Source organism: Desmodus rotundus, chromosome 10, assembly GCF_022682495.2.
Source record: "Desmodus rotundus isolate HL8 chromosome 10, HLdesRot8A.1, whole genome shotgun sequence".
Taxonomy (NCBI): domain Eukaryota; kingdom Metazoa; phylum Chordata; class Mammalia; order Chiroptera; family Phyllostomidae; genus Desmodus; species Desmodus rotundus.
Window position 1 is genome coordinate 22,776,614 of NC_071396.1, and position 25,753 is coordinate 22,802,366.

At 57.0% G+C, this 25,753-nt stretch overlaps 1 protein-coding gene across 2 annotated transcripts in view; it reads left to right on the top strand.

Moving 5' to 3' along the window:
* PGBD5 (piggyBac transposable element derived 5) overlaps nucleotides 1-20,027 on the top strand; it is a 71,893-nt gene extending 51,866 nt beyond the window's left edge. Inside the window, exons 3-8 of one of the 2 annotated variants that reach the window (XM_053913286.2) lie at nucleotides 1,598-1,732; nucleotides 10,409-10,589; nucleotides 13,413-13,610; nucleotides 18,031-18,136; nucleotides 18,832-19,046; nucleotides 19,173-20,027. In XM_053913286.2, coding sequence (XP_053769261.1) covers nucleotides 1,598-1,732; nucleotides 10,409-10,589; nucleotides 13,413-13,610; nucleotides 18,031-18,136; nucleotides 18,832-19,027 — 816 coding nt within the window. In that variant the 3' untranslated portion in view covers nucleotides 19,028-19,046; nucleotides 19,173-20,027. Of the gene's footprint in view, nucleotides 1-1,597; nucleotides 1,733-10,408; nucleotides 10,590-13,412; nucleotides 13,611-18,030; nucleotides 18,137-18,831 lie in introns of both variants that reach the window. The other variant, XM_053913285.2, reaches the window with a different exon arrangement.
* The last annotated feature ends 5,726 nt before the right edge of the window (nucleotides 20,028-25,753 follow it).

The following is a 25,753-nucleotide window of genomic DNA, read 5'->3' on the forward strand; positions in this document are numbered from 1 at the left end:
TTTTGCTAGAGGGGTTCCCAATGGGGCTTCAATGGTTAATGAGCCACGCAGAGCTGGAGAGTTCAGGCCGCAGGCACGAGGCCCCGGTGGCCCCTCACCAGGCCTGCCCCCCACGACGGGGAGACAGCCGGGCTTGTTCCCTGTTCCAGCAGCGGGAAAGCCGAGGGGACCAGTGCACACCACCCAGCCCGAACGCTGCAGGCTGTTGCGGTTGTTTTAATGGACTCCAGGTGGCATTAATGAAAGAATGGAAGGGTGTGGTAAGTACTACCCTCCATTCTGCTCCCAGCCCAGTGTGTTCTGACGCCTCCTGGGAGCTGGCTGGAAAGGCAGACACGTGGGCCCTGCCCCACACTTACTGAATCAGACTCTGCATTTTAGTAAGTTCCCTGGGTGACCCGTTTCTTCGTTCCGAGGTTCTGAAGGTCCTGGTGGAGAGCAGGGGTTGGGACACTCTTTCTGCCGTGGCCAGGTGGTAAAATTTTTGACTTTGTGAGCCATCAGGTCGCTGTTGGAACTCGTCAGGTCTGCCATTGTAGCCCCAAAGCTGCCGTCTACGGGGCGGAAGGGAATGAGTGTGCCAGGTTCCAATGAAACTGTGTGCAATAGGCAGAGAGAGGGCCAGACCTCGTCTGACCCCTCATCTGGGGCACTTTGTAGAGTTCTTGGAAGCCCGTGATTTCCTACACTCTTCATTTCAGTGAACTTCATCCATACACACCGAGTCATAGTGAAGCTTGAGTTAGGATTGGGGAGGGAAGAGGAGCAGGGTCCTAAAGTTTACCCAAAAGTCTCCCCCAAAAGTTCACCTTGAAGAGACAAAACTTTGGCCACCCCTTGGAGCCTCTTTTTCAGACGCTATTTCTTTTTACTTTATCGTCTTGTCACTGAAAATGTCTTTTAACTATGTTACCAAGAAGCTCAATTATAAAAATGATTTTTGAAATCGCCTTGGGGTCCTATGTTGAAAGAACATGGTTGACCTGGGGCAGAGCCCGAGGCCGAGTCGTGGCAGCAGGGGAGCTGGGTCATTTCAGGAACTGGGAAAAGCAGGTGGTAGGCCAGCCTGCGAGCTGTCTCGGATCTCGAATAGCTAAACTAATAGTATGTGGGGGTTTTATTTGTTTGTTTGTTTGTTTCTTACAGGACAGAAGTCAGAGCAACAGGTTTGAGTTAAATGCTGAGTGAATTTTGAGTGAGGGAGAGAACTTGGTAGCATTTGAAGCTGTCATCCATGAGTGGAAAAGTCTTTCTTGGGGAGAAGGGGTGCCTGCCACCAGGCATGACCAGAGAGAGGTCGGGGCCTGCTGATCCCTCTACCAAGTGACCATTTTCCATTTACTGAACACCTGTCATATGTCAGGGCCTGTGCTAAGTGCTTGGCATCCAGTTTCTTACTTACTCCTCCCCGGAACACTGGTGTAGATATTGGTGTTGCTCTGTTGTAGAGGACAAGAGTCAGGATCAGAGAGGTAGAGTAACTCAGCCGAGGTCACACAGCTGGTCAAAGGCGGAGACAAGGTTTGAGCCCACATCTGATGACCCCCTGAGCTCATACGGCTTTCCATGAGAGCCTCTGCTTCCGCTTTCCCGGCAGGTGCTACACGAACCCTTGATTGACGAAGACCCTGTGTTCATTGCCACATGCACGGAGCGGGAACTGCGAAAGAGGAAAAAGCGGAAATTCAGCCTGTGGGTCCGGCAGTGCTCTTCCACTGGCTTCATCATCCAGGTGAGCCCTGGGCTGGGCCCGGGGGCCGAGGGAGAGTCAGGCACCTTGGCCCATTGGGTAACTGATGAGCTGCCCGCCCACCCTTTCACGGTGCATCACCCGGACGTTCCAGCCGAGGCTGGAGCTGGGCCGCTCCCCTCCACCCTGGGGCCCTGGGGTAGCTGGCTCTGCCCCCTGCATGTTCTTCCTACCCAGCCCAGCCCCTCGATGAAATAGCCACAGCAAACACTGATCAAGACTCTGGCCCTTATGGGGTCAGCCCTCTTCACCAAAACAATGGGGCAGAACAGGTGACCGCCATCTCCCCTGAGAGCACACTTGTGGTGGGTGCAGGAGGCCCCAGCTTGCTGGGTCCCGGTCCTGCCCTCCGTACAGGCCAGCCCCGGCCCCCGGGCTAAAGCAGCCCATCAGGAGTGGGGCCCTCCGAGCCCTGCTCCGGTCACTCCCCGTGGACGCAGGCGTGCGTTTTCTGAGAAGTGGCCTGGCTGTGCTCCAGGAACCGAGTTAGGGTCTGAGCTAACTGGAGTGCAGGGCTCGGAAGGAGAAGGGGGCGGTGACAACCAGAGGTGGCACGACATGAGGGCTCCTGGCCTGGGCTGGCTTCTCCTGTCCTGCTGCCCAGCACCTGCCCCACCGGTCACAGCTGAGCCCGCCTTGGCACCCTTGCTGGGCTGCAGCTCCAGGCCCAAGGCACAGGGGTTTGGCATTCCCTTCCCTCGGAGCTGGACGCCGATCCCCATGAAGACTTGGCCAAGCAGGTCCGCACCACGTTCGCTCAGAGCCACAGCAAGCAAGTGCGCATTCCAGGTAGGTGTCTCTGCTCCGAGGCACCGTCCCGCCTGCCGCCTGTGGTCCTGGTGGCCTGGTGGCCTGCAGTTTGGGCTGGGCCAGGGCCTCCCACCGGACCCTGGCCTGAGGCAGCTTGTGCACAGGCATCTGGCAGTTGCCAGAGCGGACCTATCTCAGAGCTGATTCACTCTGAGCTTCCAGTGACCCCTGCCACCGCTGTAGCGTCCTTCACAGGGACACTCCATGGGGATGGGAGTCGGGTTCACTTCACATAACCCCTCCTGAGGAACAGGCACTCTGAGTAACCACTTCGGAGTACCTGTCACCTGCGGCACTGTGCCAGGCAACACTGCGTAGCTTTTGAGTCCGTGTTCGAGTGTGGGTTCTGTGTGCACCCAGCACCCTTTCCTTCGTGCCAGAAACTTGACGAGTAGCTAGAAGTCATGCCCCCTGGCTGGGGCGGAACTCAGCGGTGGAGTGCCGGGTGCGAAGTCTGTCCTTTACCCAGCCAGGCCCCACATCTGTCTCTCAGTGCGGGCTCTTCCCGAGGTCTACAAAATCTATAAAATCCTACGTACAAAATAAAAAGTTTGGATCGGCACCTCCAAGTTTCCCTTCATTTCTGAAACGCTGTGATTCTGGGAGGCTTGCAGCAACGTGGGAGTTTGTACTGCGGGGCCAGAAGCGAAGCCGGCAGACCCCAGTCGGAAGCAGTCTGGCTCTCTGCTGTGGCCGGGGGCCACAGTCACGCACCTGTGCACAGGTGCAGGCTGTCCCACAACGGGAGCGGGGTGGGGTCCCCCTGCCTCCAGTTCACCTCTTTGCTCCTGGGCCCAGCTAAAGGTGCCAATGGCGGGCAGCCAAGCAGGGAGGGACACTGGTGCCTGTGAGGAGCCAGGAGACACTAAGAAGGAGCAGTGTGGCCTGGGGACAGTTGTCTTTTCAGTGGCACATCCCTCTGGGCTCTCCAGGCCCTAATCCTGGTTTGAAAGGGAGCAGCCTGGGCAAGGACAGGGGGCACAAGACACAGGATGGGGTTGTCACACCTGTCTTTTCTGTCAGCCTGTGAGGGACACTCTCCTGGATGAGGTGGCTCAGGCTTGCACAGGTGATGCTGCTTCCATCCTGTGACCCCAGGTCACCCCTTCCCTTCCCAGTCCTGTGCAAACGTAGCCGGTCCCCAGAAGTGCCCTGGGTCGCCTGTCCTTACCTGCAGCCTGGAGGGGTGGGGTAAACGCGTCAGGGAGGCCCCTTCGATCGCCAGGGTCTGCTGTCCTCCGCTTCGTCAATGCTACACATGGGTTGTGTACGCACGAGTACCTTCTTCGTTTTAGTTCGTCAAATCCATTCTTCTTCTCAATGACTTCTCACTGGAGAAGCCCGGTTGCTAAGCCGCAGAGGGACCGTGGCCAGCCCTTCCTGTGCTGTGCCTGCTCCGCTTCACTCCCCGCCAGCCCAGACTTTCTGGCTTTACCCCCTGCCATCAGGCCTCAGAGGGTGTGCTAGCTCACTTCGGGTGTGCGTTTGGCTGGGCCACGGTACCTAGATATGTGGTCAACCACTATTCTGGATGTTTCTGTGAAGGTATTGTTTTAGGGGAGATTTACATGTAAATCAGTGGACTTTGAGTACAGCAGGGACCCTCCAGAATGGTGGGGGGGAGGATCGTCTCATCCAATCAGTTGAAGTCTCAGCGGAAGAAGGCTTGAGGTCCCTGAGGAAGAGGGACTTCTGCCAGCAGGCGGCCTTTGGGTTTGAACTGTAACTGCCCAGGGCCTCCAGCCTGCTGGCCTGCCCTGCAGGTTTTGGAATTACCAGCCTCCTTAGTCATGTGAGCCTTTCCTTAAAACAAATGTCTCACCATAGACAGAAAGGTCGGTCGGTCGATCTCAATATATCTCCATCCCGTTGGTTCTACTGCAGAGGGATTGCCTGGCACCCGCCTGGCCTGCGTGGCCTGGCTGTTTCTCAGGCTCACGGCCAGAGACTGCCCTGGATTCTAGACTAGAGGGGGGGACGGCGGCGTCTTCAGCTTCCTCTTTCTAGAGCTCTGTTTTGGTGGGGGTTCTATTTTTTAAAAAAATTGAAGTCTAAGATGGGTTCCTGTTATTGAGGAGTTTACAAAATAGATGGGAGGGTAAGAGCTCTGCAAACAAAACCCTAAGTATAGGTTGTTTTTATCCACACTGTCATGGTGTTAGCATCGTCCTTGGCCTCAAAGACCCAGAGGTAAACGGAGCCCCCGCTGCCTGGCTGGTAGGAGAGACGGAGGGACTGAACATACTCACGGTGTGGCAGAACCAGAGCTGTGTGTGGAGTGTCGTGGGCTGAAGGGGGGCACCTGTGGGCTGGGGAAAGCCCCCCGAGGTGCACAGGACAGACCATGCGATGTGCCAGGGAAGGGGGTGACCTGTGACTGCAGTGTCACAGGGTTGGAGGGACAGGATGGGAGCCAGTGTCACTCACTGCAGGCCAGACATGGTGGGCACGTCCACACTGAACACAATGCAGCCTTTGAGGAGTGTCTTGCTGTCCCTCCTTTGCACATGGGGAGATGGGAGCTCCCAGAGTTTACGTCATTTACCCCAAGTCTCAAGGCTGACAGGTGGTCGAGCAGAAATCAGAGCCAAAGGGCTGCCAGCCCTGCCCCCCGGGGCCCCTCCGTGAGGGAGGAAGAGACACACAGCCACCAGCTCAGAAGCGGGCAGGTTGGAGTGCATTCTCTTATTTCAAGCACGGATGTCCACGTGGCCAGTATTCTGCGAGCCACCTCTGAAGGCCCACTTCCGGAGGGTCGGGTGGTCTGTGGGGTGTTTCTGTCCACACTGGAAATCATCAGGCCTAACAGAGGCGCCCTTTCCCTCCGTTGGGCCCACGCCTGGGCGTGCACTTCAGCCATCTCGCGGAGGGTCTTTCGGCTGTGACTCTGGGTTTTAATAGCAGTGGAATCACAGGCTGGGGGTCGCTTACAAAGTGAGGCTCTGAAACTCCCAAGATGTTCTTGCTTCTCGGGCGCAAAGGGGTGGGGTAGGTGCTGCCTGACACTGCAGCTGGCGCCTTCTTTTCCTGGCGTGACCACTGTGCCCTTTCCAGGTCAGGTGTGTGCGGTGCACTCGAGACTTCCTGTTCTATGTCGCAGGCCTGCCAGGGACTGACCCCCACCACAGCACACCCTCCAGCCCTGTTTGCAGAGGGTGTCTGAGGAGAACTAGCCCGGGCCCTCGCCTGTCCCGTCCTCTGCAGCCTCCCTTGGTCGCCGAGGAGGGGGGAAAGGAGAGACTCACGCAGGAGATGAACTTCTGGTCCACGGGGAAAGCTGAGGGGTTGGGAGGATGGAACTCCTTCATCCGAGGTGCTGAGGTTGCACTTCTTGGAAACCCTGTGGCCTTTCTGTGGGGTCGCAAGGAGTCTGTCATCTGGAGGGACCGTTGTTCTGTCTGCACAAAGTGTCAAAGAGATTGAGAGTCCAGTGGGAACAAATTAGCCACAGTTCAGTTCGTGTATCGATGCCTGGTGACCCTGTGGAGCCCTGAGAGTCTTTGGGAGCAAAGAAAAGGGTCCGTTAATTTAAACAGTGACAACAAAACCGGTGCAGGCAAGAAGGGCAGGTTCCTCCCGCTTGACTGTGCTGAACGGGCCGCCTGCCTCCAGGGATCCCAGCCGGGGAGGGATGCTGGCAGACAGAGCGGAGCTCAGAGAAGGTGGGGGGCAGGGGAGCAGGTGCCGGGCGGGTGCCCCGTGCATGAGCTGTAAGGGACATGGGGATGCTCTGCTGGAGAAAGACAGACAGGGCCCAGAGGGTCGAGTGGCCGTCGTGTTGTGCAGGGCAGAACCATGCTACATGGCCACTGTTGTTTCTTGCTCAGTGAGGCGACATACTCGAGGGGGTTGGGCTTCAGCAGCCAGGATTCAAACAGGCACTCCCAAGTGCTCCTACCCCGGTGCACATGCTCGGCCAGTGCAGCAGCGCCCAGGCGGGCCTCCGTGAGCAGCGCTCTGAACGAGGTCCCTGCCCCGTGGTGCTGGGCCAGCTGATCTGGAAGCTCCCGTCCTCCCTTGATTCTCATCTGTGAATCTCCAACAGCTTCTGGGGTTCAGAAAGGGATGGTTTCCGGCGATGGGGTGCCTGCCTCCCTCTGTACATTATTCATTTTTACAACGCCGTTATGAGCGAGCCGTGTTCTGCTTCTGTTTCATAGGAGGAAACTGAGGCCCAGAAAGATCGGCTACTTTGCCTGAAGTCTCGGCCATAAAGTGATAGGCGATTTGACCCAGGCTTTCTGACCCCAGGGCCTTAACCAATAGGCCATGTTCTCCCCCAGGGAGAGAATTTTTCTCACTTGAGACGAGATCCGGTGTCTGGCTCTCATCCAGGCCGGCTGTTGTTTGTTGGTGGTCTTGGCATCAGCTGTCACTGATCTCCCTTATTGTGAGACACGCTTTTTATGTTGCAAGGGCTCAAGGAATGTGCACTGAAGCTTTTTTTTATTTGACGTTGAACCTTTTATTATACACTATGTGAAAGAAATCTTTTGCTCCTGATCTGGAACTAACTGGATAGCTTGAAAAGTAAGGATCAGAGTGGAGTTCACAAACTAGAGTGAATTTTGCTTGCGGAATTGCATGCCAGGCAGGGCAGGGCACGTGTTCGTCCATCTGCTCAGCTGTGCAGTGGCCAGGGTGCCAGCTCTAATCCTGTCCAGGTTGAACGTGGGTGTGTCACAGGATGGAACCGGCTGGGGTACAGGACATCTGTCACGGGCTTCCCTCAGTGCCCTTGAGGAGGGAGCTGAGAACTGATCTCTTCCTCAGTCTTTCGAGTGGGGTAATTTGTCCATAATTTACCATATAGGGGTCCAGAGACGACAGTCGAGAATTATTAAGCGCCCATAGAAGTGAGGCAGGAAGTGACTGGCTGAGATTAAACCCTGGCCCTCGCCCCAAGGACCTAGAATCCGTGACCGCCCTGATGTGGGTGGGTGCGTGGAGCTCATAGGAAGATAGACCCCCTCGCCCCCGCCAGCCTGTCATTTTGAAAGACAGCCTCCCCGGGACTTGCACTTCAGGATGGAAGGAAAGCAGAGTTCTTGACCGGTCGTTAATGCTGAAGGAGCAGCTGGAGAAGGGAGGGCAGAGAACAGTCCGCGCGCACGAGCCCTGCCTGGCCGCGGTCGTGGTGAGAGGAACCAGCGGTGAGCGTCGTCGTGAGGTGGTGGCTTGGGGACCGGGCTGGAAAGCCAGGCTGACGGGCCCTGGAAGGGGCAGAGCTGTGCCGTCCCACAGAGCTGAAGGGGACAGACGCCCTGTGTCTGTATGCTGCACCATGGCAGCCGACGGCCACGGCGACTGTCGAGTACTTGGAATGTGATGAGTGTGACTGAGGAATTGGGTTTTTCAGTGTGCTCAGTGTTAGTTAATTCACACTGAACTGGCCACGTGTGTCTCATCCAGTCTGGAGCTTCGCCATTAAAAAGCCACTTCTCCGTGTACAACTTCCACTTAAAGTCACTGGCCTTGCCAGATGCATGGTGTTATCATCCTTACAAATCCGAAAACTAGCGCTCAGAGCCATTGGGTAACTCGCCCCAAACCACTCAGGCTGGTGAATGACAGCGCCGTGCCCACCGGCTCCAGCGCTCACCCCCCGCCGCTGTCTCCTTGTGGGGGACTCAAGTCCTCTCGCCGTAAGTGAGCACCATTTAAATTTTACGGTTCTTGTGAGTGGCCCCCAAATGTCCCAGGCCACAGCCTCACACGCCTGCATTAGCTCGTTCTACGTCATTTCAGAGAGACGGTCACTCTTGCACTGTCCCTCCTGGCTGGGGTACCCTTCCACCTGCTCCCTGCACAGCAAGCAGGCGAAAAGTTCAAGCCAAGGATGACAGTCCCTAATGAGTGACTTGCCCATCCCCAGATGCTCCTGAAGCTGGATTCTCTTCTGTTCTGGAAGAACAGGTTTTCCCCGGAGACAGGGGGCACCAAAGCCCCAGTGACAGTGTAGTGGAAGTGTCAGCTGGCACATCATGAGGACTTCTGAGCCCAATGGTATCGCAACTGTCGCCAGTGTTTACTGACAAGCTGGGGTGGGGTGAGGGAGACGGAGCCAGGCCCCACTCTTGAGGTCTTGGGGCACTTGAGAAGTAGGGCTGGGATAGCAGCTGCGTGTGACTTGTGTCCCCCAGGCATTGCTACGGTGGTCCATGTTTCCTAAGATTCTGTCTGTGAGGATGTCGATACAAAATACACGCCATTAGGGATCACCTCCTGGCTCGAAGTGTGATCTCATACTGATAACTTCTCTCCCCTCACAGTCTACATCTAGGTGTCTAAAAGTTAATAACTCGTACGTAGCCCGTAGAACTGGTTTTAGGAAAAGTGAAAAGCTTGGCAACTGAAAGACACGACTTTCTGCCCTGAAGACACTGGTCAAAGCAGCTCGTGGCTTATGCATCTACGGCAAATTCCCGTACCCAGGGATGGACGGTTTTAGCGCCATGCTGCTCTCTCTAGATGTGCGGAGCAGGGGAGAGGACTTTCTGCAAAGCAGGCCAGCCAGCAACCACGCAGTTAAGTGAAGGGCATCTCCTCCAGCGGTGCTCCTGGGAGTTCTGATAGAACACGTCCACCCCGAGTGTGTCTGAGTGTGTGTGCGTGTGCAGGGATGCAGCCTTGTCCACATCACGGAACGGCTTTCCACTCTGCACGCAGCTGTTTGCGCATCCTCAGCAGCTGTAGCAGTTCGGATACGATTCCGTCGGGACCAGCTGAAGTCACTCGGTCAGAGTGGAGGCAGAGCAGTGGGATGTTGGGCGAGGGGCCGCCAGGCCAAGCCCGGTTTGCACAGCCTGTGAACACTTCCTTCCGAATTGTGCCCCTTGGCTGGGACTTTTGAGGTTACTAGGTTTTTATGTTACCTATGTCATGCAGATCTTATTCCATATTCACTGGGAAAAGAAACTCACTATTGGAGAGTTTGAGTGTCGCCAGTTGGGACCCACTCTGGACTCATGGCTGCTGCTGTTGACCTCAGCCTTCCTCCAGATTTCCCAGTAGGAACGGGGGAGCTCTGAGTCCCTCTGGCCCCTGTCTGTGACGGGAGGGGACTGGCTGGAATCTGGGCAAGTGCCAGCGTTCAGACGCGCTCCCGTGGACAAGCTAAGATAGCCCTGCAGCGGGACTACATGCCATTGGCTTTGGGGGAGCTTGTTCTTCCCAGGAGAGCGAGGGGCTGGCCGTGCCTCCGAGAGGCGCTGTTCCCTCCAGGTGGGTGCTCGACACGGTGTGTACTAACAGTGACTGCCTTAGAACGTGCCCGTCTCAGATGCCACAAGTTCCAGACACACCCACACAGAGTTGTGGCTAATAAGTGGGCGTCGTTTCAGCCTCTTAAGTGTGTGGTCATTTCTTACGCAGCAAAAAACTGACACACGCCCAGTATTTCTGACTGTGAGCGTGGGTTTCTGTACAGAAACAGCAAACACCAGCAGGGCCACGAGGTGGGTGCGGAGAAGACAGCCGTGTGTGTTAATGTAGCAATTACTGGTTACACTGGATTTCACGGAGGATCGTCCTCAGGAACAGGGTTTGTTTCCGTTCTGCCCCGGTCATGTGACCCCGACTAAAGTACCAGATCCGGCCACCGTTCCTCTGCCAGGCTGTTGGACCTTCTTGACTCTTTCCTCCTTCCTGACAGTTTAACCCCATTTCCTTCTCTCTTCTGGCTCCTCCTACCTCCCTGACATTTCTCTGTGGGCCCCTCCTCTGTGGCCCACACCCCTCAAAGCCAGGGACCCCAGGAGTCCAGCTCGGAGTAGGACACAGACAAGCACAGAGGAAGGATGGGAGCCACGCCGGGAGCTCGCTGACTGCCATGTGTTTCTGTTATAGATCTACGTCCACCTGAAGGAAGGCGGGGGCCCCGATGGGCTGGACGCGCTGAAGAACAAGCCCCAGCTCCACAGCATGGTGGCCAGGAGCCTGTGCCGGAACGCTGCCGGCAAGAACTACATCATCTTCACGGGGCCCAGCATCACCAGCCTGACCCTGTTCGAAGAGTTCGAAAAGCAAGGTTGGTCGGTGGCCAGCTGCTGCGAGCCTGGCCCCCTGCCCTGGAAGGTGGCGGGAGGGGTCGGGGTGCCGGACTGTGGTGTCCAGCACAGGCCAGAGCAAGAAGAAGTTTCCCGAGGGAACAGGTCACCCCAGCCTGCCGTGGGCACCGAGACGCTGCACCCCAGGGACCCGGCCACCGGCTCTCGGTCTGGGGGACGTGTCAGCGCAGAGCTCTGCCCAGGCTTCAGGGCACGTTTGGGGCCTTTGGTGTAAGGCGGTGGAAGGAGTTCTGTTCGTGTCCTAGGCCACTCGAGCTGCTGGCACGAACTACCATAGAGCGGACATTTATGTCACACCGTTCTGGAGGCCCGAGTCCAGGACCAGGGTGCCAGCGCGGTCGCACCCTGAGGGGCCTGTTCCTGGCCGTAGGGGGCGCCATCTCTGTCCTCACGTGGTGGAAAGGCAGGGGAGGGGCGCCAGTCCCGTCCTGCAGGGTGGCACACTCATGGCCGAAGCACCTCTCAAACGCCCCACTTCCTAATGTCCTTACACCTCGTTGGGCATTAGGTTTTCGGCACAGGAATTTGGGGGTGGGGGGCACAAACACTCAGCCTGTAGCGTGGGGCACAGCTCCTGCCAGGGTGCTAGGGAGTCTGAGCTCAGCCCCATCTGTAACGGGGCCCGTGCGGTTGGCACATGGGTAGATGCTGCAGAGAATCGTGTGTATCGACGCAGGTACGGCACAGCGGGCCTCGGGAAGGTCTCCCCTGTGTGCTGAAATGCCTGGTCCGTTTGTGACAAAGATGGGCCACCTTCTGCGGCTCTGGCAGAAACAGGAGCTGGAGTGACAGGTCTGGGCCAAGTCAGGCAGCCTGATGGTGGCGTTTGCCTTTGCCTTGTCCTACACGTGGGGATGTCTCTCTGGCCTGCTCAGGAGAAACACGAAAAACCCCCACTTGGCTCTGGGAGCCGCCGAACTGCAGACCTGTTGCTTAGCCCCAGGTCAGACATCTGGCCTCAAAACAAAAGCTGCGCTAGTAGTGGGGAGCCGACGGCTCTGGGGTCAGGCAGCCGAGGTGAGCAGCAGCCCCGGACTGTGCGTTCCTGCCAGCTGGGGCATGTGTGCCGGGGCGGGGCCGGTGTGGTGCGGCTGAGGATGCCACAGGACTGCCATGGGCCATCTGTGGTTCTGGGGGGAAGGGGTCGCCTGCCAGCTCAGGAGACTGGGGAAGGTTGGAGGGGAGTCTTCTAGTGCGAAAACAGACGTGGAAGTTGAGGTTTTCTAAGAGTGGGCAAAGATTTCATTGCCTGTGTTTTAGAAGCACCTAAAGCTGTGGGCCCTTCCCATGGGCCTCATGGGCCTCACCTGCAATGTGAGCACCTGGGGTGGTGGTCCTCCATCGGCAGTGGCCACGCTGATGGCCGCCCCCACCGCTGGGAGGCTGGCCTCGTTGGTCTGCGGTTTCCCCAAGTCCATATTGAATGGGGAGCCCTACTGGAGCTTCCAGCGGCCCCTCCTTGGGCACAAATGGTTTATAGCCAGTGAAAATGTTTATAAAATAATTGCTGTTTCCACAAAGGGACAGATTCAGGACGACTTGGCTGCTGCTTGGGCTTTCTTCTTCCCCCCGTGGGAAGAGGCAGCTTGTGCACCCCGAGTCCGGATAGGCGATGCAGAACACCCTCGGCCTGGTGCAGCTAGCTAGTCTTCCTCCCTGTTTTGAAAACACGTTCGTCTTTTTAAATCTTTGGAGCAGAGCAGTTTGGGTAGTTCTGTCTGTAGAGGACTAAGCAGCAGGGTGCCCTCTCCCTGTGGGACCCCGACCACCAGGGGTCTTCCCCCATCACTGCTGCTGTTCAGGGAGGAAAGGAATGCCCCCAGCCTTCCGGCCTGGCGTGGGAGTCGGTGACAGGCTCTGATGGGGATGACACCGTGTCGGCCTCCAGTGGGCTGAGAGGAGAGTAAAGGATGAGACCATCCCCAGGTCTTCACTCAGAGTGTCACCTCCAGGCACCCAGACAGGCCACAGGCTTCGGGGAGGGGGGACTTCCCCACGGCCCTCTGTGGCTGCCTGGCCCACCGGGCCCCTGAGCAGGGGGACCCAGAAGGGCCTGGAGCCCAGGGTGGAACTCAGAGGCCTCCTGTTCCTAGTGGTCTCTGCTCACAGTCCCGCCCCCACCGAACCTTCTGGGGCTTGGGGGCCACGCTCCCAAGGCCATTCTCCCTCAGGAAGCTCTTCCTCCCACTCACTCTGTGATTTCGGCTCAACAGCGGGCGCTGGCTTAGTGTGCATTGTTTGGGGACTCTTTCCTCTGCTGGGTTTAACCTCTCTCCCAAGGGGGTGGGGCCCCTGGGTGCTGTGCAGACAGGACAGGGCTGGGTCCTCGGCCGGTTGAGTCTTGGTGACAGTGTTAGGGTGACTTAACTGTGGCCGGGTTTGGAGCTCGGCATTGCCCTCCAGCCATGGGGCTGCAGTTCCTCTTCTGTGGTGTGGAGTGACAACGGGAGTCCAGAAGTTTCTAGAAGCAGAAGGGCTGACAGGTGCACCTGTGTAGTTGGCGCTGTAACAGTGAGAGCTCCTGCGTTACTGTTGCGTCCCTGCGTACATGATAGGCCTACACGTAACCTCACGTAGACTGTGGACGTTCTGGAGAGACACCGCGTCTGGGAGAAGAGTCCCCAGACTTCAGCAGTCTCTCCTAGAGACTTCTACAGGGCCCGTTGCCTGTGCCCCAGCCTCAGACAGGCAGTCCCCTCCTGCCCCTGAGCATTCCCATGGCCAGGGGGGGCTCCAGGGCCTCTGATGACATCCATGCGGTTTTGTGTCCCTGTCCTCACCAGGGATTTACTGCTGCGGCCTGCTGAGCTCCAGGAAAAGCGACTGCACTGGCCTGCCCCTGTCCATGCTGACCAACCCGGCCACGCCCCCTGCCCGGGGCCAGCACCGCATCAAGACGAAGGGCAACATGTCTCTGATCTGCTGGTACAACAAGGGGCACTTCCGCTTCCTCACCAACGCCTACTCGCCGGTGCAGCAAGGTGGGGGCTCCGCTGCGTGCGTGGGGAGTTGGGTGAGCTTGAGCGAGACGTGTGGAGGGTGAGTTTGAGGTCCTGTCCACCTGCAGCGCTGAGTCCCGCCCACCCCGTCCCACGTGGTGGCCAGGCCGAAGGCTGTAGCTTGTGCCCTGCACCAGCTGCCTAGAGAAGCAGCGATGGTGGGACCTGCAGGGGCCTGAGGCAGCCTCCCTCCCACAGGTCCCCCGGTGGACGTGGGGTCCGACGCCTGGCTGTGTTCTGATGGCCTTTACGTCATCACTCTACCGTCCAGCATTCTGTCAAAATCTGCTCTGGTGGAGAGGGATAGTCCGCTGTTCTTCTCTTTTCATGTCCGCCTTAGACATTAACCACTTGCTTGGAATTGGGGGGGTTTCAGTGGACCTTGTCACGTAATGTTCCTTGTGACGTACAGTCCATCGCTAATGGGGGATTTATTTAGCAAGGGGTCTCCATTTAAAGTAACCACAGCTAAGGCATCACTAAACTGCTGAAAAGGCAATTGAAATGACAAAGGGACACTTCTCAAAAATATTTACAGCCGTGGAGTGTACTTGAAAGGTGCCCGTGCTCCTTTATACCAGGGCCTTTCCTCATCACTTCTGAAGGGGCACGGCCAAGGAGCTCAGTTGTGTGTGCAGGCCCCTGTGTGGTGTATGTGGTGTGGATTTGGCGTGTGCGTGTATGCAGGATGTGTATGTGGTGTGTGCATTGTGTGGTGTGTATGCATGTGGGGTGTGTGTGCACAGGTGTGGTATATGTGGCATATGTATGTGATGTGTGTGTATGTAGGGGGGGGTTATTGTCTGTTGTCATTTTTTCCCACCCCTCACCCCCCCCCCCCCGGTCACACACACAGAAGTGACCACACAATTAAGGGACTGAAGCCCATGGGCGTCTCTGTCTCCCGCAGGGTTAGAGGGATGGGGAGCCGCCACTCGTGAGCTCCATCAAGGGCACTTAGAGGAGCATTTCCCTTCCCAAAGGGCTCGTGAATCCTACGCCCCTAAACCTACAGTGTGCCCACAGCATCACTGCACTCACCCACACCTCCCGGCCCTGGACGTGGCTGGGGGAGTGTGGGCACCTGTGATCCCGGAGCAGGGGGGAGACTCCCCAGAGAGGGCTGAGGGGCCCGCTGCTCCTCCCCCTGGAAACCCCGCCCCCCTCCGCAGTGCAGAGGCTTTTGGCTAAGGCAACGGAGCGTTCTCCTTTCTGTGTACAACAAAATCACGATGTTTTAACCCCCCTAGCGTTCCTCTCCAATTGTCATAGTTTCTTTTTCTCGCCCCTATCAGTGATTAATTTTTTACAGCAGGAACAGTGATGGGGTGGGCACCTGCTTCATAAAACTTTGGGTGCTTCTTCGATCACTTCCTCGAGTCTGCAGGTGGGGTGTCTGGGCCGCAGGGCCTGAGCGCGTTGACAGCTTTGGTGAGGAGACAAAGGCCGTGCGTGCCACTGGGACAGACCACAGGGACCCAACTGTCCTTTCTTTGTCTTCTTCACATTTTTCTTGTGAGGTCTTGTCTTATTGACCTGGAAGCAAATTTCAGGCCTATAGCAAATATTTTCCTGTATTTGTTTTCCTTGTTATTTATGGTTAGTATTTTTAACATAAAAAAGTTTTTCATTTCTGAGTAGGCAAGTCTGTTCATCTTGTTCTTTGCTCTCAAACTTTAGGTGTCTCTGCTCTGTCCCAAGGTGGGTGTGGGTGTACATGGTGTGTGTGTGGACAGGTGGGTGTGAGTGGACATGGTGTGTGTGTGGACAGGCAGGTGTGAGTGTTTGTGTGGTATGTGTGTGGACAGGCAGGTGTGAGTGTATGTGTGTGGTGTGTGTCTGGACAGGCAGGTGTGAGTTCACCTGCTCGCTTTATATTCCGCTTTGTGCCCTGCAGAGAATCCACTTTAAATTCACCTGGGTGCTTGGCTTCAGCGGGACTTCCGTACAGCTTTTATTAAGTACAACGGCCGGTTGACTGAGTGCCCCACCTCTGGGCCCAAACTGTTGATTGAATAAACTCTCCTCTCCCTGCTTACTTTAAATGTCACCCAGCTGGTAAGGGCTCGAACTCTAAAGGCTGCTTCTCAGATTTATTCTGCGGCCACACACTCTCCTCTGCAATGTAACAAAATTTCCGGTTTTCGAAAATATGTAGCTAGTTAGGAACATTTTTGGAATCAGTTTACTGTTCTTTCGAGTCTAAGGAAACATTACAGAGTCTTTCGGAGAGTGTAAGCAGGTGCACAGGCGTTTTACGGCTTACGCTTTGTCACCTGTCTGGGGACAGCCCCATCAAGACTAAGTCCTTTCACTTTTCTCCTGAAACTCATTTTGATTGCCCGAGCAGAGCCCCCGCCCACTTTGGGCTCAGACACCAGGAGACAGAGGCGCCCCCTGAAACACCTGACCCGGACCCCGCATCGGCTCGTGACTCCTTCAGACTTAGGGAAGGGTGGCGGGGGTGTCGGCCAAGCCACAGAAAGCCCTTGGGGGCAGTGGACAGACCTGCTGGGATGTCGAAGGCACGGGGTCCCCTGTGGGCCCCGTGCGTGTCTCTCCCGGGCATGAGCCAGCAGACGGGGTAGCAGACAACCCCTTGCCAGCGTTTGCACTGTCTAAAGATCTTCGTGCCTCAGCAAAGGTGACTATGGGACAGTAACCTCACCCTTTCCACATGGAATAGTCTCCCAAAATGCCAGGTGTCGCCACGGAGGAGGGTGACCTGGGTTATAAACCGGGGGACTGCTCGGGGAGATGGGTGCACACCAGGGTTTTGAAGCCGCTCTCCTGAGATTCCAAGCTGAACTCCTCGGTGTTGAGTTAAAGGGAACGAGAGCCATAGGAAGGCAGTCTCTGTGGCTGGGCACGTGGGGACGGTGGCCGTCCAGATCTGTCGCCCTGGCTGTGTTGAAGCCAGGAGGCTGAAGCTGCAGTTCCGGGGAGTCCCAGGGACTCAGCTGCTCTGGGGTCTGTCCTGGGAGAGGAAGCCTGACCCCCAGGAAGTACAGAGCAAACAGAGAGTTTGTTTGTTTATAGGGGTGGCCTCACCTGCTCACAGCCAAATGGACTTGGGGGCTCGGAAGTGGCCTTGGTAGCCCCAGAAGATGCTAGAATTGCATGTCAGACAAGCTAAAATGGAGCTGGGATGGGGAACCTGCCAGGCCTCGGTCTCGAGGATGAGGCTGGGATGTTTCCCCCCAGGTCTTGGCAGGAGTGGGGACAGGGTGGCTGAGAGGAGGGACGGGGGACAGGTGTCCTCAGGAAGAGTGCTAGAGAGAGACAGCCCTTCTTGGAGGCTGCAGGACACCCCGCCACCTCCCACCCTGCCCAGGTAGCTGGTGAGCTCAGCCTCAGGAATGCCCTTGAGGCCCGATTGCCCGAAGACAGAGCCCCTTTGAGCGGAGAGGAGCCCAGAGCCCTCTGGCCAGGAGGAGGCCTCTGGTCTGGGCACAGCTGACCCTCAGTGGAACGCACCGCCAGCCCTGCCCCGGGCCTTGGAGGCCAGGCTGCCACTGGTGGGGCCCAGGCGGCTCCATGCCTGACCTGCTCTCCGGGGGTTTCTTTAGTGTGAAAAACCAGTGTGTATTTGCAGGCAGGGGTCAAAATGGAAAAGAAAAGAAAAGAAAGCCCTCCGCCCAGGACTCGGCCTGTGCAGAGATCTGCACCACTCTCTCAGTGAGGCTGGGGCGGGGGGCACCCCGATAAAGCCCCTTGTGCTGCGAGAGACGTGCCGTGTTCCCTTCAGGGGAGCCCATTCCAGTGGGGCTACAGGTTCACAGTCCCTTGAGCTGATCCCTTAAAGAGTACTGGCCTCACGAGCGCGTCACGCTGGCGGAGGCTGGGCAGCGAACCGCCTGGGAGTCCCGGCCACACGCGCGCACTGGCCGCACTGGAAAACAGCCCCTGCAGCGGGTGGCCTGGGCTTCCCGCCCCTGGCAGCGGGACTTAGGACCCTCGCCAGGAGCTGGGCTCGGCAGTACCCCTGGGATTCTGTCCCCTTTCTGTGTAGTGGCAGGAAAGGCGTGGATGGCGTGTGTGTGAGTGGAGTTTCAGGAGCTACAAAGGATACTTTCCATCCCTTAGGCCACAGGGGCCCCAGAAGTCCCAGGGGGCATGCCAGGGCTGATCCTGGGGGCCAAGGTACCTCTTTGTTCTTCGGAGCCTCGAATTTCTCCTTTGGCAGAGGCAGGTAGAGCGGGCGGCTGGGACGTCCCGTGCACCCTGACCTCAGCCTCCGCTGCCTCCTCCTCCCCCCACCTCTTTCCTCTGCCCTCCTCCTCCGTTCTCTGCTTCACGTCGGACACCCACGCTGGGTGGACACAGGCACATCTGTAAGTCTCATGACAGGCGCTCCTGGAGGAGGCGGGTCGGAAGGGGACTGACCCTCTCTCCCCCGCAGGGGTGATCATCAAGAGGAAGAGGGGGGAGATCCCCTGCCCCCTGGCCGTGGAGGCGTTTGCCGCTCACCTCAGCTACATCTGCAAGTACGACGACAAGTACAGCAAGTAGGTGGCCCTGCCGTCCGGCACCCCGGGGGCGGGTACTGGGGATGGGTCCTGCAGTGGCACCATCATAGAACACAGAAGTTGGCGGGTGGTCCGTAGTGACCCCACTTTCAGGATTAAAAACATAAAGAGCCAGTGAGATAAATCCCGAGTCCGCATCCTGGCCTCCCAGGCTCAGCCCAGGCAGCCCCGCCCCTCGGGGTACCTGCCCTTCTCCATGCCCTCCCCAGCCCCTGCCCCCCAGTGGTTGGCCCAGACCCTACACCCTCTGTGTCCCGCTGGCCCAGGCTCCCCTCCTCCTGGTCCATGCCCTTGGCCTTGCCACTCTGAGCCGCCCATCTGCCAGCATGGGGACTCAGTCCAACTCTCAGTGCCCGCACTAGGTGCAGTCCACACAGTGCAGACAGCATGCACGTGGTCATCTCGTGCACACCCCGTGCCGTCTCCCTGACGGGCGTCAGTCTGTCTGTAACAGGAGCTCAGAAATGATTGCTTTTGGACCTCGGCATACATGCCACTAAGTCTCTGGTACTGGGCCTCATACCCTCATACCCAAGGAAAGCTCTCCGTGACAGAGCCTGGTTCCTCCCCCAGCTCCCCTGCTGACCCGGAGGAGGCCTTGGGGGACCCTCAGTCCTGAACTGGGTGCCCAGCGGCTACCTGGGTCGGCCTTGCTGACCCCCCCGTCCCTGCAGGTATTTCATTTCTCACAAACCCAACAAGACCTGGCAGCAGGTGTTCTGGTTTGCCGTCAGCATCGCTGTCAACAACGCCTACATCCTGTACAAGATGTCGGACGCCTACCACGTGAAGAGGTACAGCCGGGCGCAGTTTGGCGAGAGACTCGTGAGGGAGCTGCTGGGCCTGGAGGACACCTCTCCGACCCACTGATGCCGGGGCCTGGGCCTAGGTAAGGGCCAGGAGGGAGGGAGGGGACGAGGAAGGAGAGAGCCCGCCACTCCAACCTGCCCACCCAGAGCCCAGGAGACACGCTTCTGTGGCCACAGCCTGGGAGGGGTGTCCGTGACCTCTGCAGGCACCCGACAGACCTGGTCAGGGGACGGCGGCTGTCCCGGATGCTGTGCAAGGATGGGGCGCCACACCCGACTCCACGTGCCACACACCGCCAGGGCTGCCACCAGTCCTGTCCTGCCCAGCGGGGCGCCCGCGGGGCCTGCAGGAGAGCTCAGCTCTGAGCACCGGGGACCTGGCCAGGCCTTGCCACCAAAGGTGCCAGGGACAGGATGAGCTGTAGCACGTCCTGCTAGAAATGCCGCTTTGTAAAGATGTCAAGACATTTGGGACACGGTTCACTTTTATGCCGCGCCTGCCGGTGACCGGAAGCAAGCAAAGCTCGGCTCAGGGCCGCTAGGATTTTCAGGTGCACCCAGGAGAGCGGAGGGCTCTCCTGACTTTGCCTCTGCGAGCAGTTCAGAGCGGGTCTCGCAGAAGAAGTAACAACAGGGTGCCCTTAAAACGGGGTGACGGATGGGGGAGGGGCCCCAGTGCTGGTGAATGAACGAGGCCTTCCTGGTCCTGTTACCTGTTTGGCGGGTGGACGGGGAAACGGGAAAACGCCAACGATCGCAGTGAAGTGTGATGCTATTTTTTATTTTTAAATATATCTTCAGGTTATTTTCTTACTGTTGCTTAAGATCTTCTGTAAAAGAAAACTGTCTCCCTCCTTTCCGGCTCCCTCTCCCTGCCTCCCCCGTCTCACCCAGTCGTGGCTCCTTGCATGATCTTGGTTCTGTGGTCTGAGCCGTGTGCCCGTGCCGGGGCCAGAAGGGGCGGCTCGCTGCCAGAACAGACGTGTTGCACCCACCAAGGACCCCAGGGGGCCTGTGGGCCTTCAGCTTTGTCACCTACCTTGTCATTGGCAGAATTACTTGTTTAGGAAAACATGTAGCATTGCTGAAACGAACAGGAAAATGTCTCCAGGGATGACCACTCGCTAAATCTCTTCCCCGAGCGTGTGCAGTGAGTAACCCGGCACTGTTTGCCCGTCTCAGGTCGCACCCTGGGGACAGTGAGGCTGACGCTGCAGACCCCACAGGGCACGGGCTGCTCCCCGCAGAACGGAAAGGGTTACCTGACAAGCACCTGGCAGCCAGGGCCCCAAGTATTCCCCAGGACATGCGGGGCTCTTTCTGAACCCAGGTTCCTGTGTCTCCCCCTCAGCCAGAGTGGCCGACTATCTGGCTGTCCCCGCAGACAAGAAACAAGTCATTTCTGGAGTTCCCTGATGCCCGGCAGCCCACTTCACGCCGCCCCCTCACTTTTACAAGCGTGGAATCTACTCTACTCAGGCTTTGGGACTTTCTCCCGTGGTCACACTCAGTGCGTGAGCCGTGTTGCCGGCAGCATGCCCCCAGCTCCATGTCACCCGTGTCCTCGGTGCGTGACGGCCACCTTCGTCCTTGGTGTTCATTCAGTGCCACGGATTGCAGGCCAAATTTTAAATTGCATTTCAAAACACCGTTGCCATGTCCTTTCCTTGGATTGAAAGCACTTTTACCACGTGGAGAAATATATTTTTAATTTGTGATGCTTTTCTACAAGGTCCACTATTTCTGAGTTTAATGTGTTTCCAACACTTTAGGGAGACCAATGAAAGCTGATGAGTTTTCTTTTCTGTCCAAATAAGTAAAAGAAAAAATAAAAGTCTATTTAGATGTTGATTCTTTGTTAACATATGTGACCTTGTTAAAAGGCCACCTGGTGTGGTGCTGCCCCCACCCTCCTCAGCATTCTGCCATGAGGGGGTCTCGGAGCTGAGCTGGGGCATCTGTGCGGGAGGACATCGGGCAGACGTGCCCGTCATCGGTGAGCAGCATGAGGAATCTCCAGCTCCGTCCCTTCTCCTCTGGTGGGTGTTCAATGGCAAAAATATTTCCCCACAGGCCCAGCAGCTGGCGCCCTGCGCTGTCCCGCAGCTGCTGTTTGGGAGGCGTGGCAACCAAGGTCAACAGGCAGGACCCACTTCCACTGGGCTCAGAGTCACCCACCCACCAGCTCCTTTCATTGGGACCCCGGAGGAGGTAGGCATGGCCTGTCATTGCCCCAGGTGACAGGAGAGATCAGACAGCCTGCCCGGAGATGCTGCTAACTCCACGCAGGCTGGCCTAACACTGCAGGCCAAGGAGTGTCCTCAGGGCCCAGGCCACTGCCACCCTGTGGGTGAGGGGCCAGAGTAACCATCCTCCAAAATGCCACAGTCAGATACCAGGTCGTTCCTGGTTCTGTCCCCACAGCACTGGTCAACCGTCCAGGGTGGAAAGCATAGCCTTCCCTGGCGGGTACCAAAGGAAAGGGAATCCCCCACAAGACCACAATGCACCCACCCAGGGAAGTGGGGGCAGCGCCCCAGCCCCCCACCCCAGCAGCCACAGCCGGCTCTGGGAAAAGCTCTGTCTCTGAAGCCCCTGCTGCTCTGGCCCCCATCTGCAGCCTGATTGTCCCCAGATCACTTCTGTCTTTACTGGGAATGCTGAGAGCTCCACTTTGGGCCCCATCATTTTTCATCCTGTGGCTTCTCGGTGTGTCCATCTTTGAAAGTAGGTCTAAACCTTCTTTCCAAGGATGCCATTCCCTCTCAGCAGGAAACAAAAAAGGGTGCCAGGCGCCAGCGTGGTGCCCGGAGCTGTTGCTGTAAACCGTCTGCAGGAAGTGAGGGTGCGTCAGCTGTTTGCAGCGCCCACCCTGTAGCCGCTGGTGTGTGTGCACGCGTCCCTCCGGGTGCTGGCCCACACCCCGTTTCTCCACCATCCAGGGGCGTTCTTGGCTCTGACCTCTGCTGGCGGCCACCTGGCAGCTTCTTTTTAGGGCACAGGCTGCTGGCGTTGGTGGTGGCTCTGTTTGAATCCTTCCCACGCCCGTGGGGGCGAGGGGTATCCATGCTTCAATGCACAGCCGTGGGTAGGTTTTCTTCTGAAAGAGGCACCTGTAGGCGTTTCCGTACATTCTCCTCCCCATGAGCTCGGCACGCTACTTCCTTTGTGCCCACATTTGGGACGCTGTCTTCTGTAAAAGACCTGCAGGGAAACGGAATACAACAGCCAGCTTGCGTTCAGGTGTGAGGGCCCACGCTTCCTTCAGGTGAGGAGGTATCTGTGGCCCAGGGATGCAGTGAGAACTGGCGGCTTCTGTCTCTGCCGAGGGGCACCGCGTGGGCAGTGCCCCTCCCTGGTTGATGCGTCTGTTGGGTCTTTCCCATTCGTCCTCTTACTCGTCCCTGTGACAAGTCCTGACCAAAGCGTGGCCATGTGGAAAGGACGGGTAATGGGTGCTCATGGTCCAGACTTGGCTGCAGGCTCTCTGCCTGGTCATCTCATGTCGTCCTCAGGGTTGCCCTGTGAGCTAACAACCCACTTGGGGACTGGGGAAAGTGATGCTTTGGGGTGGGGGGAAGGACTCAAGGGGGTGGAGCTTGGGCGAAGCTCAGTGCCTTTGCTGGTCTGTCTCAGCCACCTGACTCGGAACTGCTACCACCTAGCACAATGCTGCGAGCCGGGCACAGGGTGACACACGAAACTGGCACAGGAAGCCCGGTTGGTCCCCTGGAGGGGGCTATGGGGCAGTCTGTGCAGGCGGCTCTGGGCAGAGAACCCAGCTGCTGGAGGGGGAGGTTTCAGCCAGGAGGGGACCCCCCACATGGCAGAGGGAGAAGTCAATCTTGCTGCTGGATCCAACATGCACCCCACCTCTGAAATTTGGGGTGCTTTGCCTTGTCAGGCACCAGACACGCCTGGTTTAGCATATCCCCTAAAGACGAACGTGCTCCCTCAGATGGCTGGAAGTAGCCGGCACCCAACCAGGACTTGCCAGTTTGCCTGGAGGCCAGTGATGGGTCTTGGCACCGCATGTGAGCAACAGGTCAAAGGTGGTCCTTGCTGTTCTAGAGGTTTCAGCCCAGCCACGGAGAGGGTCTGTCTCATACACGCATCAGGCGGTTAGGAAGCTGTTTTCTCCTGGGAAATAAGGAACCAACTTCTCTCTCCAGGCTGACAATGGACCTGAGGGGTTGCTGGTCCCCAGGTGCCTTCTTGTGTCCCACCTGCCTCCACCAGGAGGGGCCACCGCTTTGGCAAAAACAGTGACAGAAGACAGTCATTAACTGGGCAGAGAAGGTTGAGCTTTTTTGAATCAGCTCTTCCCCTAGCTTTGCGGTCCCTTCAAAAATGCCCCTCGCTTCGCACCTGAGAGCTCCCCCCCAGCGGCAGCGCCTGGGAATGAACAGGAGGGGAAGGCAGGGTTGGGGTTTCTATCTCAATAGGTTGAAAAGATGGACCCAGAATGGCTGTAGACATTTTGTTAGGAGTGGGTGAAGATCTGGAATGGTGGGTTGTGGGGTTTTGATCAAGGCATTTTTGGGGTCACTCTTATCCATTTCAATATAATACCACAGGGCTTCTGGCCAAGATGGAGGCGTAGGTAGACACACTGTGCCTCCTCGCACAACCAAAAGGACAACAACAATTTAAAAACAAAAAACAACCAGAACTGACAGAAAATCGAACTGCATGGAAGTCCAACAACCAAGGAGATAAAGAAGAAACATTCACCCAGACTGGTAGGAGGGGCGGAGACAGGCAGCCAGGTGGAGAGGACTCGTGGCAACACGGTGGATGGCAGACCCAGCAAGGTGGTGGATTGTGGAACGGGGCAGGCAGTGCGACCGCTAGCCTGCTAGCAGACCCTGCAGCCCCACATTCGCACATAGATAAACCGGGAGGAACGGCGGGGGATCGAAACAGACCACGCAACCCAGGGCTCCAGCAACCTAGGGCTCCAGCTCGGGGAAATAAAGCCTCAAACCTCTGAGTGAAAATACCTGTGGGGGTTGAGGCAGCAGCAGGAGAAACTCCCAGCCTCACAGGAGAGGTCGTTGGAGAGACCCACAGGGGCCTAGAATATGCACAAGTCCACCCACTCGGGAATCAGCACCAGAGGGGCCCAATTTGATTGTGGGTAGTGGAGGGAGTGACTGAAATCCAGCAGAGAGCGAGCAGGCGCCATTGCTCCCTCTCGGCCCCTCCCCCACCTACAGCATCACAGCGCAGCAACCAGCTTTACCCCGACCCGGGGAACACCTAAGGCTCCGCCCCTTTACATAACAGGTGCGCCAAGACAAAAAAAAATGGCCCAAATGAAAGAACAGATCAAAGCTCCAGAAATAATACAACTAAGCAAGGAAGAGATAGCCAACCTATCAGATGCACAGTTCAAAACACTGGTAATCAGGAAGCTCGCAGAATTGGTTGAATTTGGTTGCAAATTAGATGAAAAAATGAGGAGAACCAAGATGGCGGCGTAGGTAGACACACTGCGCCTCCTTGCACAACCAGAACTGACAGAAAATCGAACGGCAAGGAAGTCCAATACCAAGTAGATAAAAAGGAAACATACATCCAGACCGGTAGGAGGGGCGGAGACGGGCACCGGGGTGGAGAGGACTTGCGTGGCCGTGGCGGGACTGAGACTGGCGGAGTGTGGGACAAACGGGGCAGGCAGTCTGATCACTAGCAGATCCTGCGGCCCCGCATTCACGCACAGATAAACTGAGAGGGCCGGACTCAGAGTGGCGGAGAACGGGGCAGGCAGAGCAGCAGGTAGTACCCCACGGCCCCACATTTGCCCACAGATAAACCGGACACACGGTGGGGAGTGAAGCAGACTGCGCAACCCAGGCAAACCTCTGATTGAAAACGCCCGTGGGGGTTAGGGTGGCAGCAGGAGAGACTCCCAGCCTCACAGGAGAGGTCGTTGGAGAGACCCACAGGGGCCTAGAGTGTGCACAAGCCCACCTACTCGGGAACCAGCACCAGAGGGGCCCAGTTTGATTGTGGGTAGCGGAGTGAAAGATTGCGATCTGGTGGAGAGTGGAGTGGGCGCCATTGCTCCCTCTCGGCCCCTCCCCCACGTATAGCGTCACAGCGCAGCGACCAGCATTACCCCGCCCCGGTGAACACCTAAGGCTCCGCCCCTTTAAGTAACAGACACGCCAAGACCAAAAAAAAAAAAAGGCCCAAATGACAGAACACTTCAAAGCTCCAGAAAAAATACAACTAAGCGACGAAGAGATAGCCAACCTATTGGATGCACAGTTCAAAACACTGGTTATCAAGATGCTCACAGAATTGGTTGAATGTGTTCGAAAACCAGATGAAAAAAATGAAGCCTATGCTAAGAGAAACAAAGGAAAATGTACAGGGAACCAATAGTGATGCAAAGGAAACTGGGACTCAAATCAACGGTGTGGACCAGAAGGAAGAAAGAAACATCCAACCAGAAAAGAATGAAGAAACAAGAATTTGGAAAAATGAGGAGAGGCTTAGGAACCTCCAGGACATCTTGAAACATTCCAACATCTGAATTATAGGGGTGCCAGAAGGAGAAGAGGAAGAACAAAAAAAATGAAAACTTATTTGAACAAATAATGAAGGAGAACTTCCCCAGTCTGGCAAAGGAAATAGACTTCCAGGAAGTCCAGGAAGCTCAGAGAGTCCCAAAGAAGCTGGACCCAAGGAGGAACACACCAAGGCACATCATAATTACATTACCCAAGATTAAAGAGAAGGAGAGAATCTTAGAAGCAGCAAGAGAAAAGGACACAGT